The sequence below is a fragment of the Dromiciops gliroides genome, chromosome 2, assembly GCF_019393635.1.
Source record: "Dromiciops gliroides isolate mDroGli1 chromosome 2, mDroGli1.pri, whole genome shotgun sequence".
In the NCBI taxonomy this organism is placed as follows: domain Eukaryota; kingdom Metazoa; phylum Chordata; class Mammalia; order Microbiotheria; family Microbiotheriidae; genus Dromiciops; species Dromiciops gliroides.
This window is the reverse complement of record NC_057862.1, coordinates 512,519,795-512,536,283: the sequence shown is the minus strand read 5'-3', so window position 1 is coordinate 512,536,283 and position 16,489 is coordinate 512,519,795. Positions and strand designations below refer to the sequence as shown.

The 16,489-nt window shown below is 35.5% G+C and overlaps 1 protein-coding gene across 1 annotated transcript in view; it reads left to right on the top strand.

The window, feature by feature from the left end:
• The window catches only part of CSMD1 (CUB and Sushi multiple domains 1), a 2,580,735-nt gene that overhangs the window by 1,995,528 nt on the left and 568,718 nt on the right, over positions 1–16,489 (top strand). The window contains 2 exon segments of the mRNA XM_043985743.1: positions 12,384–12,500; positions 15,377–15,592. Coding sequence (XP_043841678.1) covers positions 12,384–12,500; positions 15,377–15,592 — 333 coding nt within the window.

Here is a 16,489-nt window from a genome sequence, read left to right as displayed (position 1 = left end):
CTGTGCTCCCTACTCTATGTTCAGCGTGACCTCTCTTAGCCTGCTTAGGTCTTTTCCAAACATCCCTTTAGTTTTAGTCCCTCTCTTAGAGTAAAAGATTTGTTTACCTATTTTTTTCATAACCTCCCCAGACCTTGTCTTCCTCATTTGCACACCCTTTTAGGTAAATAAAGACAAATTAAATGTTATGTCATTTTTTCCTGTACTATTATGCTTTATCTGTATATATTGTTAATGCGTGGATATATCAGTTATTGTTAGATGAGCATGGTATTCACATTTAAAAGTTGGGCATTTTGTAATTGGGCATCTGAGGGCTTGATGAAAATAGAAAATAGTTGGAGAATTATGAACTGATGTTATCTATCCTCAAAAATTTTCCACTGAACATGCTTTCCCACTCCTGGAATGGCCATCACTAGGATCCAAATATACTCCAAACAAGATTTTACTTGGTGGATTATAGAAGAAAGTAACTAGCACCTAAAAAGAGAGACAGAAAAGAAGAAAACAACCATGTATTAAGTGCTTACTATGTGCCTGGCACTGTGCTTGATAACAAATGCAAGCAAAAAAGATAGCCATTGCTTTCAAGTAAGAGACTGGATTAAAGGGGATAAAAGAAACAGAGAAAAACAGAGAGAGCTTGTTTAAAATAATTCTTGGTTGTTTAGCTGCTAAATGTCAAATAGGGAAATTGTTCTGGACTAAGTGATGATCCTGTGAATGCAATATAAGGTATTGTAATATAATATCCCGTAGATAGAGCAGCGGCCCTGGAGTCAGGAGTATCTGAGTTCAAATCCAGCCTCAGACACTTAATACTTACTAGCTGTGTGACCCTGGGCAAGTCACTTAACCCCAATTGCCTCACTAAATATATATTTTAGCTGGGAGCAAAGATGAAAAGGGAAAGAGTTTCAGATATGAGGGACAGTCAGTGGCTTGGGGCCCCAGTGGAGTGAGCGAAAATCTAAAGGATTTAAATGCATAAAGTTGGGAAACTCAGGCTTTGAAAATATGAAGGACGATTTCTTCTGATCCTCTAGTTATAAGTGGTATTTAAAAGATGATCCTTAATCCTGGGGTTTGTTTTAGGAGTGGGTAACAAAAGGGGATAGAAACAACTACTATCATGCAAGAATTAGGAATACACTCCTGCTCAGTGTCTTCATCCTTTTTAATCAGCCCCATCCTTTTCATCATAACTGATGGAGGGACTGATTCTTACAGGGTCAGAGACAGGAAAAGACTGGTTTCCCAGGGTTTATTCCTCATTCCACACTCACTATTTTATATATATATATATGTGGGTTTATTCCTCATTCCACACTCACTATTATATATATATATATATATACATATATAATATCCAGTCCTTATATTGGATCTTTGATTTTGTTTGTCTTGGGAATTTTAAGTTGAGGAAACACTTTCTACCAAAGCAGCTTGCAGCTTAAGCCTGTTGTAGATATTGGTAGACACAATAACCAAGTGACTAACTGAAAATTTTAACTTTCGTTTTGAATATATAGAGGGTGATGGAGAAAGCACCACATTATGGTTAAAAGACTTCTTGATGGGGGGAAGCTAGGTGGTGCAGTGGATAAAGCACCAGCCCTGGATTCAGGAAGGAGGACCTGAGTTCAAATCCGACCTCAGACACTTGACACTTGCTAGCTATGTGACCCTGGGCAAGCCACCTAACACTCATTGCCCCAACCCCCCCCCCAAAAAAAAAAAGACTTCTGGATTTACATGCTGATGGATAAATACTGTTGGCATTTTATCAACCAATCAATCAAGAAACATTTATTAACATCCTACTATGTTAAAGATACTATGCTAGGCCCTGAGAATGCAAAATTAAAAATTAAATAAGTCTCTACCCTTAAAAGACTTACATTGTATTAGAAAAGAACATTCACAATTAAGTGCAAATTTAAAATATTTATAAATAAATAAAAATATACTAAGTGAAAAAATGTGTTGTGAGAACTGACTTCAGTTAGGAAGACCTGATTTTGTGTTTCCCCCTTCGACAAATGGTATTGGACTCTGGGCTGGTTACTTAACCTCTCAGTGCTTCAGGCAATTCTTTAAGATTAAGAATTATCCCTGGGGGCAGCCAGGTAGCATAGTGTATGAAGTATCAGCCCTGGATTCAGGAGGACCTGAGTTCAAATGCAGCCTCAGACACTTGACACTTACTAGCTGTGTGACCCTGGGCAAGTCACTTAACTCTCATTGCCCTGAAAAAAAATTTAAAAAATAAATTATCCCTTTTGGAGAATTTATTGTACCAATGAATTGCATTTCTACTCTAAAAAAATTTTCAGGAATACATATATACACTACCTCCCTTCATATAAAGTGATTAATACATCAAAAATACAAGGTTGCACATGTGGGTTTCTCTCCATTTATTTAAATGAAATTTAACCTCAAAGTACTTATATCACAGGACTAAATCACAAAACTTTACAATAAATGAGTTTGTTTATGTGACATGTTTTTTCCAAACATTGACCACCTGTGGAACAATTCTGGTTTCCTTTGTTATTTTGAAGTTTACATGGAGTATTTCTTACTCCTGAAACAATCAAAAATGGAAACAGCCTTTTAATAGCTGAGGAAATAACAAGTCTTACTCTCCAGGCATGAATATATTATAAAGATTGCTACTTTGAGACATTCAATTCTCTCCCCTTTTTCACCTTTTCATTGAGAATGTGCAGACAAAACACCTGCTGAAGCACAGAGTCACAGTTATTTTGATCTTAGACTTTTCCTGAAGAGTTGTGAAGATGGAAAACTCAAGTTATTCTGACAGCGATTTAGAGGAAGTGCTAAGGGGAAAACAAAAGCACTATTTCTCTCAACTTGGAAACCTCTGAGAGTCATCACATTATCTCACCATTTGATATATTTTTATAATGGCCTGAAAAAGCAAATAATATAGTGCTATCCTAAAGCTCTGATTTGGAATAAGCCCACCCTAATTTGTATGTGTGCCTATGTAATTCCTTGGTGGTCCTATCAGGCAATGTTGACTATTAAATTTACTATTTCAGCCTCCTCTTTTTTTTTTCCACATTGTACATTGGAAATTCTTTTGCTTTTTGAGCCAGAGGTCTTGGGTTCAAATTTGAACTCTGCCACTTTCACTTCTGTGACCTTGGTTAAGGTAAATAAATTAACCTCTCTTGGCATTAGTTTCTTCACCTGTAAAATGAGAGATTTGGGCCAGATAACCCAAAAAGTCCCTTCTAGCTCCAAATCTATGACCTGTAACCTATAAATGCTTATTAACCTTAGAATTAGGGCCACCATGGTTAGGAATAAATTATTTACCATTTCATATATGGTACATTACTATTATATCTTTAGATAGATTCCTGTAGGTAAATAGGACATTTTGTTTCCTTAAATATAGAAGTAAATATTGTGTTATATAATATTTAAATACAAATAAATAAATGTCAATAAATAGCCATCATAGACCTAGACACATATTAGGTGTTTCATATTTTTGATTGACCTACTGTTGCTAACTTTTAAGAATTTATCCAAAAGTTGACTGCAAACAAATGATTCAATAATGACCAATTTCCTTATATACTTGACATCCAAAATGAAGAGGCAGTGTGTTGTAACCAAATACAGGACTTGACTTCGGTAAGGCCTAGTTTACAATCCTGCCTCTGATGCATATTAGAAGTGTGATACTAAGTAAGCCATTTAATCTTTCTGGGCCTAGGTTTCCTCCTCACTAAAAATGGAATAGTGCCTCCTTTATAGTATGGTTATAAGACAAAAAAAAAGATTAGTTACGTGTAAAATTTACAATCACGTGTAAAGAGGAAGAATTTGTCCATATTTAAGAAAAATCTTCCTATTTGAGCTTTTATAAATTAGAATAGTCTGCTAGGGAAGGTCATGAATGTCCCTTCAGTTAAGGTAAATGTAAAGGCTGGGTGGTATAGAAGGGATTTTCAGCCAAAACAACTATAGTTTCTACTCTGTGTCTTCTTTGGTCTTTTCTACCTCTGAAATTCCATTAGATAAACAACCACTTGACAAGAATCTTAGAAGGAAGGTATCTACTCAGATATAGGTTGGAATAGATTGTATGATTGGTAACCTAGAGCTAGAAGGAACAAACCTTTGATGTCATCTAATTTTGAGGTGTCAAATTTAGTTCCTTCTGACCACATGCAGCCTGCAAAAGTCCTGTGTAAGAACTGTACCAAACAGTTAATTTCTAAGACAACATGTGGGCTGTTATGTATCTATTTCTATTTGACTTTGACATTACTAATCCAGTCCATCTTTAAAGAGTCAAAAATGAATGGCCCTGGGGCAGCTAGGTGGCGCAGTGGATAGAGCACTGGCCTCGGAGTCAGGAGGACCGGAGTTCAAATCCGGCCTCAGACACTTAACACGTACTAGCTGTGTGACCTTGGGCAAGTCACTTAACCCCAACTACCTCACAAAAATAAAAAAAGAAAAAAGAAAAGAAAAGAAAAATGAATGGCCCAAATTTTTCAAAAGACAGCAAGTGGCACAACATGGATACTAACCTAAGTCTGCTCACTACAGATCCAGTACCCTTTCTATTATATCAGAGACATCCCATGACTTCTGATGGTTCTACAATTCTTAGGTATTCTAATGCATTGGTGAGGAAAACAAACCTCTGTCTCCTCAGAGAATTATAATCTAGAAGGAAGGATGATGACTTCCATTCCTAAAATGGAAGGATTCAATTTATCCATACCTTGGATATCTAGATAATAAGAACTTCTGTTAGCCATCATTAGGCTGCATGTGCTTTTTTGTGCTACTTATAACAACCTATCAAATACCTTCAAGGCCTCTATGAAATCTCCTTTGAACTCAGTCTAAGCAGGAGTTCCTGTCAGTGATTGGCATTTATTTAACCAGAATGATTGATTAGTCTGAACCTCCCAATATTATAATATTATGGATAACATAGTTTTACTATGCATCTTTGTGTAAAAAATAATCTGATATACATTGGTAATTAAGCACCAATTTCATCGAGCTCTTTATGTATATGCAATTTGAGGGCAAGATGATTGAGGAGTGGGGCAGCTAGATGGCGCAGTGGATAGAGCACCAACCCTGGAGTCAGGAGTACCTGAGTTCAAATCCGGCCTCAGACACTTAACACTTACTAGCTGTGTGACCCTGGGAAAGTCACTTAACCCCAATTGCCTCACTAAAAAAAAAAAAGATGATTGAGGAGTGAATAGAATTACCAAATTGATCTTAATGTAAGCTGCCTTCAGAAACAGAGAAGCCAGACCCTTCATGAGCACACACCCTACTATGAGATCTCTTTGAAAGGTAGGGGGAATCCCATTTATAATTATTATGAAAATTAACAGTAATTATAGGACACATTGAGATTTTATACAGCAATTACCTAGTGCATCCAAGATAAAATGCAAAATCCTCAGCCTGGAATTTAAAGCCCTGCCCAATATGGCTCTCAATTATTTTTATACTCCTATTTAATATAATTCTTTTACTCATTCTTCATTATATTCAATATAACCTGCTAATTATTTCCCATTTGAGATCATCTATCTTTTGCTTCTGTGCCATTGCTTTAGTGATCATTCGTGTTTGCAATACACTCCCTCCTTATTTCCACTTCATGGAATTAAATGAGGAATATATGTAAAGTACTTTGCAAACGTTAAAGCATTATATAAAATATGAGCTGTTATACTGTTATCATTATTATTAGAAACCCCAGCTTCTTTCAGAGTACAACTCAGGTGCTGTCTTCCTTAATATCCTGGATATTGGCACCATTCTCAAAAGTACCTTTCATTTGCTTTTACCTGTGTACCTTTTAAATCCCTGTAATAGAATGTAAGTGCCTTGAGGGTAGAGAGGATTTTTTTGTCTCTGTATCTCAACAATAAGTAGAATGGGTGTTTTGCAGACTGTAGACCCTAAATAAAGTCTTATTGAATTGAATGGATACTGAATTTAGAAAGTAGGAGAATTGATTATCATATATTCCTTGGCCTTTTTTTTTCTTTGTCACTTTCTGAAATTTCCTTCATTTAACTCTATAAGCTTCTTTCCCCCAAAAGCCTTCTTTTACACATTGAATCTATCCTATATCATTAGGAAAACTTCAAGTGAGGGAAAGTTCATAATAAACCTGTTATTATTATAGTTGAGGATTTTGTATGAATTCAGAATCTACAATAAGAGGTGGCTAGCTGGCTCAATAGACAGAGCACTAGGCCTGCAGTCAAGAAGACTCATCTTCCTGAGTTGAAATTTAGCCTTAGACATTTACTAGCTATGTGACCCTGGGGGGGTCACTTAAACATATTTGCCTCAGTTTTCTTATCTGCAAAATGAGTTGGAGAAGGAAATGGCAACTCACTTTAGTATCTTTGCAAAGAAAGCCCAAATGGGGTCATGCGGAGTTAGACATGACTTAATGACAACAACTGGACCCGGAGTCAGGATGATTGGAGTTCAAATAGGGATTTGGACACTTACTCGCTCTTTGACCCTAAACTAATCACTGAACCTCTGTTTGCTATTTCCTTTTCCAGTGAATTAAGGCAATCTATAACAATATCTTTGCCAAGAAAACCCCAAAGACAAGATAGTCCATGGGGTCACAAAAGAGTCAGACATGACTGAAGGACTTAACCAGAAGTATCCATAATAATAGATTCAGTTAACCATCTTTGGATTACATATGCTAACTAGGTCATCACTACTTTCTCACATAGTCCCTTGATGCCACGTGTATAACTGCTCTGGCTTTAAGTATAATAAAAGATAAATCAGCAAGATAGTGCTGCCTTGAAAATTACATTGTTCTCTATAGTGAATCACAGCTATAAGAATTTATCCCATTATTTCATTTGAGAATACACAAATGACCTATGATTTCTTCATAGCAGGGAAGTTAACCAATACAGGTTTTAATCCATCCATGTTCTAGTATTAGGAAGTTGCCAGGGCACATAGAGAATAAGTGATTTGTCCAGTGTCCACAGCTATTAAGTGTTAGAGGTAGGAATTCAACCCAGTTCCTCCTTATTCAAAACACATAATTCTATCCACTGGACCATGATGGCTTCCATGATTTTTGTTCAGTTTTGAGGGGAAAAGAATACCAAGACCGTATTAAGAAGCAATAAATAAATAAGCAAACAAATGAATAAATAGATGTCTACTAGCCATATAGCATTGCCATCTTTAATGATTAACGATTAGGTTGGCCTACAGACAATTCAAGTATTGGGAAATCAGAATGGCAATGTGCAGGAGCATCTCTAGTTTTATGTGGGGGAGAAGGGAACGAGACCTTTGCAAGTATCTTTTCTTCTCAAATATACTTTTTTTCAAATGCCTGAATACCAGAATCTTCTCCAAATTGGCTCTGCTCTTCGTATACTGGAAAAAATTTCCAGATGCCCTTGGCTTCCTTCTTGTCTTCCTCTATCCTGTGTGCTTTGCTCCTCTATGCTAGAGGCTTCTTCTGAAGGGGATCTGGGTCAGTGAGAGGAGGCGAATGTTAGGAATAGAAAAGAGAAATTATAGCCTTAAGGATAACAATCACAAAATGTAACTGTTACTTGAAAAATTTCCTAGAATAGACTAGTCTATGTAGGAAGAACTAAATTAAATTCAAATTGCATACAAATATATATGTGGCCCTCCTAACTGGAATGTCCCTAGGAAATGTTCTAATAGAAACTAGTTTTAATGTATAGAATACTGACCAGGAGTAAAAGTACTAAACTATTCATTCCTGCGTAACAAACTACATCCCTACTACCTATCTTCCAACTGACTTTAAAAAATAAACACACAAACATAATCCTCTCTTTTTGCCAATTATGTCATTTAACTACAAGGGGAACTTTGTGAATTTGTGACCAAAAAAAAAAAAAGGTAGGTATCCGTTCTAGTGAGAGTGTTTTCTTGTCTGAGTCTGCATGTTTGGAAATAAAATATACTTAATGACAGTTTTGCCTATAATGTGAAATGAAGTTAATCCCTGTGTTTCAATTAGGACAACATACTATTTCCTGAACTCTACACTGCTATGTGGAAAAACCAATTTTCAAGCACGGCTTTTGTCATGTGTGGTGTAGTATGGTGTGTGTGTTTGATAGAATGAATATCCAGTGGCTTGGAAATTAGTGTACCAGGAGTGGGATAGACATAGCATAAATATAAGCTGTGCTTTGAATGGCCTAATGAAAAGTTTTTATTTATTATATGTTATTTAGAAAAGGCTCCAATCACATGTTAACATGGCATGTTCCTTAAATGTTAAGAAGGAGGGAGGGAAGGAAGAAGGAAAGAAGGAAGGAAGGAAGGAAGGAAGGAAGGAAGGAAGGAAGGAAGGAAGGAAGGAAGGAAGGAAGGAAGGAAGGAAGGAAGGAAGGAAGGAAGGAAGGAAGGAAGGAAGGAAGGAAAGAAAAAAAGAGGAGGGAGGTAGGGAGAGAAGTAGAGAAAAGCAATTTTTAAGAACTTACCATGTGCCAAGCTCTGTATTAAATGCTGGAAAAGATACAAATACCAAAACAAACGCATGTTCTAACATCAAGGAGTTCACATCCTATTATAAGAAACAATGCACAAAGGTGGCTAGGAAGGGGTATTATAGTTAAGAAAGTTTTGGGGGGCAGGAGTAGTGCTATTAGTAAATTAATAAGCCTCAGCCAGGAACAGTATCAGAATCTATCTGATCATTTTTCATGATTCCAGAAAAGAGTGAATGGGAAAAGGTAGGGAAGGATAACCTAGCAGCCTCTAGGTAATTGGAGATGAGGTTGGAAAGAGGTGAAAAGAGAGAAGGGAGGGGAGTGAAGCAAAGTTAAGGCTTTTCCTAAAATACTGTTCCAAGGGATGTATTCCCCAATTAGTACAGCAAGGCTCCTAGGCATAATCTCTAGCCTGGGCATTGAGGATGCTGTTGTGGATGTGTCTAGAGAGTAGGGAGTAAATAAATATCATACTAAAAATAGGTTATGATACAAGTCAACTGAACTATGAGTTACCTTGGTCAAATCACCACAACCAAAAATATCAGTATAGCAGACTGGAATCCCTACTTCCCTATTACTTTTACTTAACAGTTTTAGAACAGGGACATTTGTCTAGAGATGCTATTATGGCTTCTGGCCTAGCTCTTCTTTACACAATATGCACATTTAAAAAAAAAATCAAGAACTTTCTAAAAATCAGTCTCAGGCATATCCAAACTCATATCTCATGATGGAAGAATCTGTAATGTGTCTGAATAAGGAAGAACCATTGTGATTTGCTAGTTGATATTCTTCTCCTTGAAATTGTACTTCCAGGGCACATTCCCTTTGTTTATATTAATTCTCTGGTACAAGATTATAAAACTTACTCCAAAAAAATCTGTTTACAAGAATCTCATTCTGGACAGATAAAAAGTTATCAGAGTATGATAGCTACTAATTTTGAACTTCATATTAATTTTGCTCATCCTAGAAGAAAGTACATGGTTGCTAATATTTGAAGGTAGAAAATTATTGAGAGATGATATTGCTGAGTGGTTAGGATTATAGAGGTTATTTAGGGTTCTGATGAATTTTATGTGTTTTTTTTTTTGCTTTTGCTTGTTATTCCAAAGACTTGTTTATAATCATTTTTTTGTTAACCTAGACTAGCTTAATAAGCTTTATTGAGGATAACTATATAATTTCATGCGTGAATTAACTAAATCTTATTTAAATATTACTTGTGATGGACCTGGATATGCTGATTACTAAATGCAATGCACACTGTTGAAAATCATATGAAAATACTCCAGATGGCATCTCTTTCAGTGGTAGTTCATTTCTCCATACTCAGAAAGGAAATCTAAATGTATAGCCTCATTAAGTCATAGAATCTAGGACTTTTTTTCTTGCCTCTACCCAAAATTGGAAAAGGATGGGACCGAGTACATATTCTTCATCTTATAGTTAAAAAATTGAAGCCCACGGTACTTAAATGCTTTGCCCCAAATCACATTATTAACTATTAGCAAAATTAATTCTAGAACCTAGGTTTTAGAGTCCCAGTCCAGTATTCTTTTACTCAATCAAATCTAGTCAAATTAGCAAGAATTTATTAAGCAATATCTATCTGCCAGGCACTGTGCAAATGAGCTCCTGCTCTCATGAAGCTTATGATCTAATAGGGAAGATAACATGCAAACGATGTATAAATAAGATATAAAGAATAAATTGAAGATAATAAAAAGAGAGCATTAGCATTAAGGGAGGTTGGAAATTTTTCTTGCAGAATGTAGGATATTTATTAAGATTTGAAAGAAGGCAAGGAAGGAAGGGGTGGGGAAGAGGAAAGAGAGAGCATTCTAGGCATGTAGGACAATCAGTGAAAATGTATAGAAATAGAGGGTGTGTTTTGCAAGGAAAAGCAAGGAGGCCAGTGAGACTGTATTATAAAGTTCATGGATGTGAATAAGGTGTAGGAATGGGAACACAAGAAGGAGACAAGTTATGAAGGGTTTTAAAAGTCAAATAGAGGACTCCAATCCTTATGGAAACAGGGAACAATTAGAGTTTATTGGAGTTAGGAGTGACATGGTCAGATCTGGGATTTAGGAAAGTCATTTTGATAGCTGAATGAATGATGGACTGGATTGGGGTAAGATGTGAGGCAGGAATATTAAACAACAGGTTATTGCAATAATCCTGAGGTGAGGTAATGAGGCTTTGCACTAGGTTAATTGCAGTGTCAGAAGAGACAAAGGCATATATAATAGAGATGTTATAAAGGTAAAATTCAAAGGATTTTACAACTGATTAAATATGCATGATGAGAGTGAGGAATTGAGGAGCCATCTAGATTGGGTGGGTGTCTGGAGAAGTTGAAGGAAGACAATGCTCTCAACATTAGTAAGAAAGTTATGAAGGGAAAGAAAAGTGCTTGGAAGGGAAAGATAATGAGTTCAGTTTGGAAAAGTTGAGTTTAAGACTACAGTATGTCCAATTCCAGTTGCCTAATAGATAATTGGAAAGACAAGACTGGAGGTCTTGAGAATTTGGGACTGGATCAATATATTTGAAAATTATCTGTAAAGAAATGATCATTGAATCCATGGCAACTGACAAGAACACCAAGTGAAATAGTAGGCAGGAAGAATAAAAGAGGTCTTAGGACCAGTCCTTGAGAGATATCCAGCAATAACAGGCAGAATCTAGATAAAGATCCAGTAAAAGAGACTGAGGTCAGACAGGTAAAGAGGAGAACCAAAAGAGAGCATTGTCATCAATCAAGTAACTACTATGTTTTAGGCACCATGGCAATTTCTGGTTCTACAATGACAAAAGTGAATCAATCTCTGTCCTCTAGAAGGTTACATTTTATCTCTCCATTACACTTATCTACTCTGTTACTGCAGGACACTAGGTAACAGTGGATAGAGTGCTGAGCCTGGAGTCAGGAAGATGCATTTTCTGTAGTTCAAATTTGGCCTCAGACACTAGCTGTGTGATCCTTGGCAAAGCACTTAACTCAATTTGCCTCAGTTTCATCATCTGTAAAATGAGCAGGAGAAAGAAATGGCAAACCACTCTAGTATCTTTGCCAAGAAAAGCTCAAATGGGATCACAGAGTCAGACAAGACTGAAAAACAACTGAAAATAGTTGTGTTAAATTACACTTGTGTTATTTCAAATAACTTGTCTAACATTTCTTCATTGTGAATTTAAGTGATTTGATTTAAAAGAGAGAGAAATATATGAAATGGGGATGTCCTATTTTTGAGTGGTTTTGGAATCTGGAAAATTTCAAGTATTATAAAAGAAAATTATAAATGATTTGCATACATTTATTAGCATCTTAAAATTGAAGTACTCAATAAATACAGCTGTAATGGAATTTGTCTCTCACAGTTGTCTTCCTCTTTTTTTGTCATCTAAAGTTAGCCTTTTTATCAGCCCATATTCCACACAATATATTTTATTATAGGTCACTCATCTCTTGCTGAGGGGGTTACCACAGAAACCATTTTCTCTAAAAACTACAGTCTGACCAGTATAATCTGCATACACTTGTATGAATTTTAATTTGGGCTCAGGTTTACATCTTTTTCTCCATTTGTGTCCTGTATCTTATGTAACCATGCACAGTATTCCTGAATGAATTTGTCTCTTGTAAAAAGCCGACATAAGTAAAGTTGATTTATCTTTTTTTGGCTCTAATGTAACATTAGATCACTATTTTTAACATTTTGGCAAGTTGGAAAACATTCTTAAAGTCCTATATATTGTAACTAGCTATAAAGCTCCACTGACTGACATTTTTTGCTTTCCTACATTCAGCTCTGTGTGGAGGTTACATTCATGGGAAGAGTGGAACTGTACTTTCACCAGGGTTTCCTGATTTCTATCCAAATTCTCTAAATTGTACATGGACTATCGAAGTGTCTCATGGAAAAGGTAAGAATCAAATAATGCATTGTAAATATATTACCAAAACTATGCACAAGATATTGTGGGCAAGATGAAATAAAAACATTTGTTAATCTGTGAAAGAAAGAGACACTTCATTTAGTTTCCTCTAATAAATGTATTTCACTCACTGTTAAAAGCTTTGATTTGGTGTTTAAGTTTTATTTGCTAAAGCTGAGAGAGAGAGAGAGAGAGAGAGACAGAGACAGAGACAGAGAGAGAGAGAGAGAGCTATTCCTTAAATGATCATCACCTGAAGAAAGAGTGGATATATTATTTTGTTTTAAATTTGTCCCCTGAGATTCCTGCAAATTAATGAGATATTGAAGAAAACTAACTCTCTAAAATGGAAAGGAAAATAGAAATGGGGCAGAAAAGAAAAAGGTGCAATGTTCAATTAAAGAATAATTCAATATCTACATTCAGCAGAGCTAAATAATATCTAGGCAGATCTAGCACATTTCCTTTAAAAGTGTTAGTCCTTCATAAATATTTGAGTTGAATTGAATGAAATTGAAAAGTGTCAACTAAAAATCTTTCCACCAAACAACAGTTCAGGAACTATTGTTACTTCTGAGAGATCATAAAGGAATAGTCTTAAAATTTTCTTGATTTGCTCAAAAATAGCAATAGCTATCAAAGGATCATCTGTATTGAATATGCCCTTAAGAAAAATGAAAACTATGCAGAAATGTTGAGATAAATATATAAAAATAAAAAACACTAATATCTTTAATTGGAATACTCTAATGTCTTCACATTTTGTTTAGTAAAAAAATCTCTATTATTATTATATAGTTTTGTAGACATGGCATAATAAAATATAATTTTATTTTATTATAGAAAAACACACAAATAGATTTCATATATAACAACTGAAATCAGGCTTTTAATATTGTCATGCATTCAGTGATATGAATTTAAACTTTGGGGCCCCAAGGACAAGTTTCCAAAATGGCATCCTTAGATTTCTTTGAGTTGAAAACAAAAAGGACATTTGTGTCTTCTTTTGACTTTTATCTCTCCTCTGTTCCTGCTGGGAATTTAAATGTTCTCACACACAGAAATACTCAAGATTATGTTAGTTTGTTGGTCCATCTAAAGCCAGGTGACATGATTTTAGCTTCCTGAAAAACAAACTTTTCTGAGGGGCCTCTGATATGTTCCTTTTTTGAACATCCTTCCACAATTCTTGATTCCCATAGATAAACTTGACTTTTGAAATATGGACATTTTTCTCACAATCAATAACTATAGAAATTATAATAATAGTGCCTTTTCCCTGATTCCTGAACCTTCAAGTTTACTTTTACATACTAAAGTAATATTTCATTTCTGAATCACTGAAATTACTCTAACAGCCAAACGAATTATTCATGTGAACATGATTCTTTCGGAGTAAGAAAATACCAACATAGTTGTTAAACCTATCCAGACCAAGTAGAAAGGGAGAGTATTTGACAAAGATTAGTGGTAGTGTTATTTTTTCCACTGTCAAAAGGAGTGTACTGTGAAAGGTTTGTTTACCCTATGAGCAGAAATAGTGCCGTGCACATCACTGGCATAGATATTGATCATGACTAGCATGAAAGAGTTTGAGGAGAGAGGAAAGGAAAGAAGAGGCAAGATTTTTTTTGTTTGTTTTTGTATCCATCTGTCAGGACCTTACAGAATGATTTCCTTTTAGTAAATGTTTAATAAATGTTTGATTGGTTTGGCTATATTGGGAATAGGAATAATCTCAGGATACTAACACAATATGCTAAATTTTTCTTTCAAATTTCCTGTATTATGCTAATGAATCAGCTAATGAGAAGCCAATTTAATTTCCCATTGCTACAACCTGACAGCTTTGGTTCTGAGGGCTTAAAAAGGAGTAGACATTGTCTGTTGTTTGTTAATATGTTTTAAAGGGTTCTCAAGCGCATTTCTATATTCTTGTGAAAACTTCCAAATTAATGTTTATTCATTTTGCTGCCTAGAATTTTTCCATGTAGTCAAACATGCCTTCTTCTTAACAGAAAGGTGGTGAACTATAGATGAGGAATGGGACTTACATTTTTCGCATATGGCCAATGGGTTGATTTATTTTTATTTGTTTATTTGTTACAAAAGACTGATTTTGTTGGAAGTAGAGAGAAAAGGGGAGAGTGTACTAGTGGCAGTGATATTTTGAATAAAGAAAAGAACATCAAGAAAATGTTTAAGAAGAATAAATAAATTAATAAACACAATTTAAGAACAATCATTGGACAGCTAGACAGTGCAATTCATAAAGTTCTAAGACTGGAGTCAGGAAGACTCTTCTTCCTGAGTTCAAATCTGGCCTCAGATACTTGGTACATATGTAACCCTGGGCAGGTCACTTAATGCTGTTTGCCTCAGTTTTCTCATTTGTAAAATGAGTAGGAGAAAGAAATGGCAAACCATTCCAGTTATCTTTGCCAAGAAAACCCCAAGGGAAGTCACAAAGTGTCAGAAATGACCAAAATGGCTGAACAACAACAAAAGCAATTATAATAATCTAGAAGTTACACTCTAATTCTTTGTTGTAAGACAAATTGCCATGTTGTTCTAGCTACAGTCTAGACATAAGCAAGTAGGAACTCAATTAATTGAACAAACCTTTATTAATTACCTACTGTATGCCAAACACTGTACGAGGCTCTAGGGAAACAAAAGCAAAAATGAAATATTCCCTACCCTCAAGGAGCTTTCATTCTATTGGGAGTAAACAACATATATGTAAATAAGTGTACACATATGTGTACACATGAAAAGCTACATGCTACAATGCAGTGAAAGAAATGTCCTATATTTGCTTTTTGACTTCTCTCCATCTTTTTTTCCTTTGGTCCATTAAGGTGTTCAAATGATTTTTCACACTTTTCACCTGGAAAGCTCTCATGATTACCTGCTGATTACAGAAGATGGAAGTTTCACTGAGCCTGTTGCCAGACTTACTGGTTCTGTGCTACCCCATACAATTAAAGCTGGTTTATTTGGAAACTTCACTGCACAGCTTCGGTTTATATCAGATTTCTCAATTTCTTATGAAGGCTTCAATATCACATTTTCAGGTAAGGTCCACCTTTGGCATTGAGGTGTTGTGGTTGTCATCTCTGGGGATAACTGAAGTTGAAAAGAAAAGATCAAGGTGTGATAAGCATAGGTATAGGATAGTAATAGCTACTTCTAGAAATAGAACATTGGATTTAGAGTAAGAGGACTGAATTTATTTTAAGTTCCTACTATGTGGAAAGCATCATAGGCTAGGTACTGGTAGATATGGTCAAGAAATCAATCAATAAATATTTATTAAGCTCCTACTGTGTACTAGGCACTGTGCCAAGTGCCAGGGATATAAAAAGAGGCAGTTCCTGCCCTTAAGGAGGAGTTAGGGAAGGCTTCCTGTGGAAATTTATATTTTAGGTGGTATTTAAAGGAAGTCAGGGTACTCAGTAGTTGGAGCTAGGGAGGGAGAATGTTCTAGGCATGGAGGTCAGACAGGGAAAATGCTTGGAGGTGACAGATAAAGTGTCTGTTTGTGGAAGAGTCAGGAGACCAGTGTCACTAGAATAAAGAGTACATTTCCACAGTGGATAAAGCACCAGCCCTGGATTCAGGAGTACCTGAGTTCAAATCTGGCCTCAGACACTTAACACTTACTTATGAGCTGTGTGACCCTGGGCAAGTCATTAACCTTCATTGCCCCCGAAAAAAAAAAAAAAAGTATATTTCAAGATAAAAGAAAACTGGAAAGGTAGGAGAGGGTTAACTTATGACATACATAAGAAAAACCAAAGAAAAATCAAATTTTAAGAGTAAGATAATACTAGCATTACCTAGTGAGGTGATTAGTTATATAAAACATTTACTTAAGACAAGTTACATAGAACAATTCTTAACCATTAGAATTGTCCTACAATGGAATGGATCTGAAATAGCGTTCTCTCTTATGACTGAAGTATTCAATG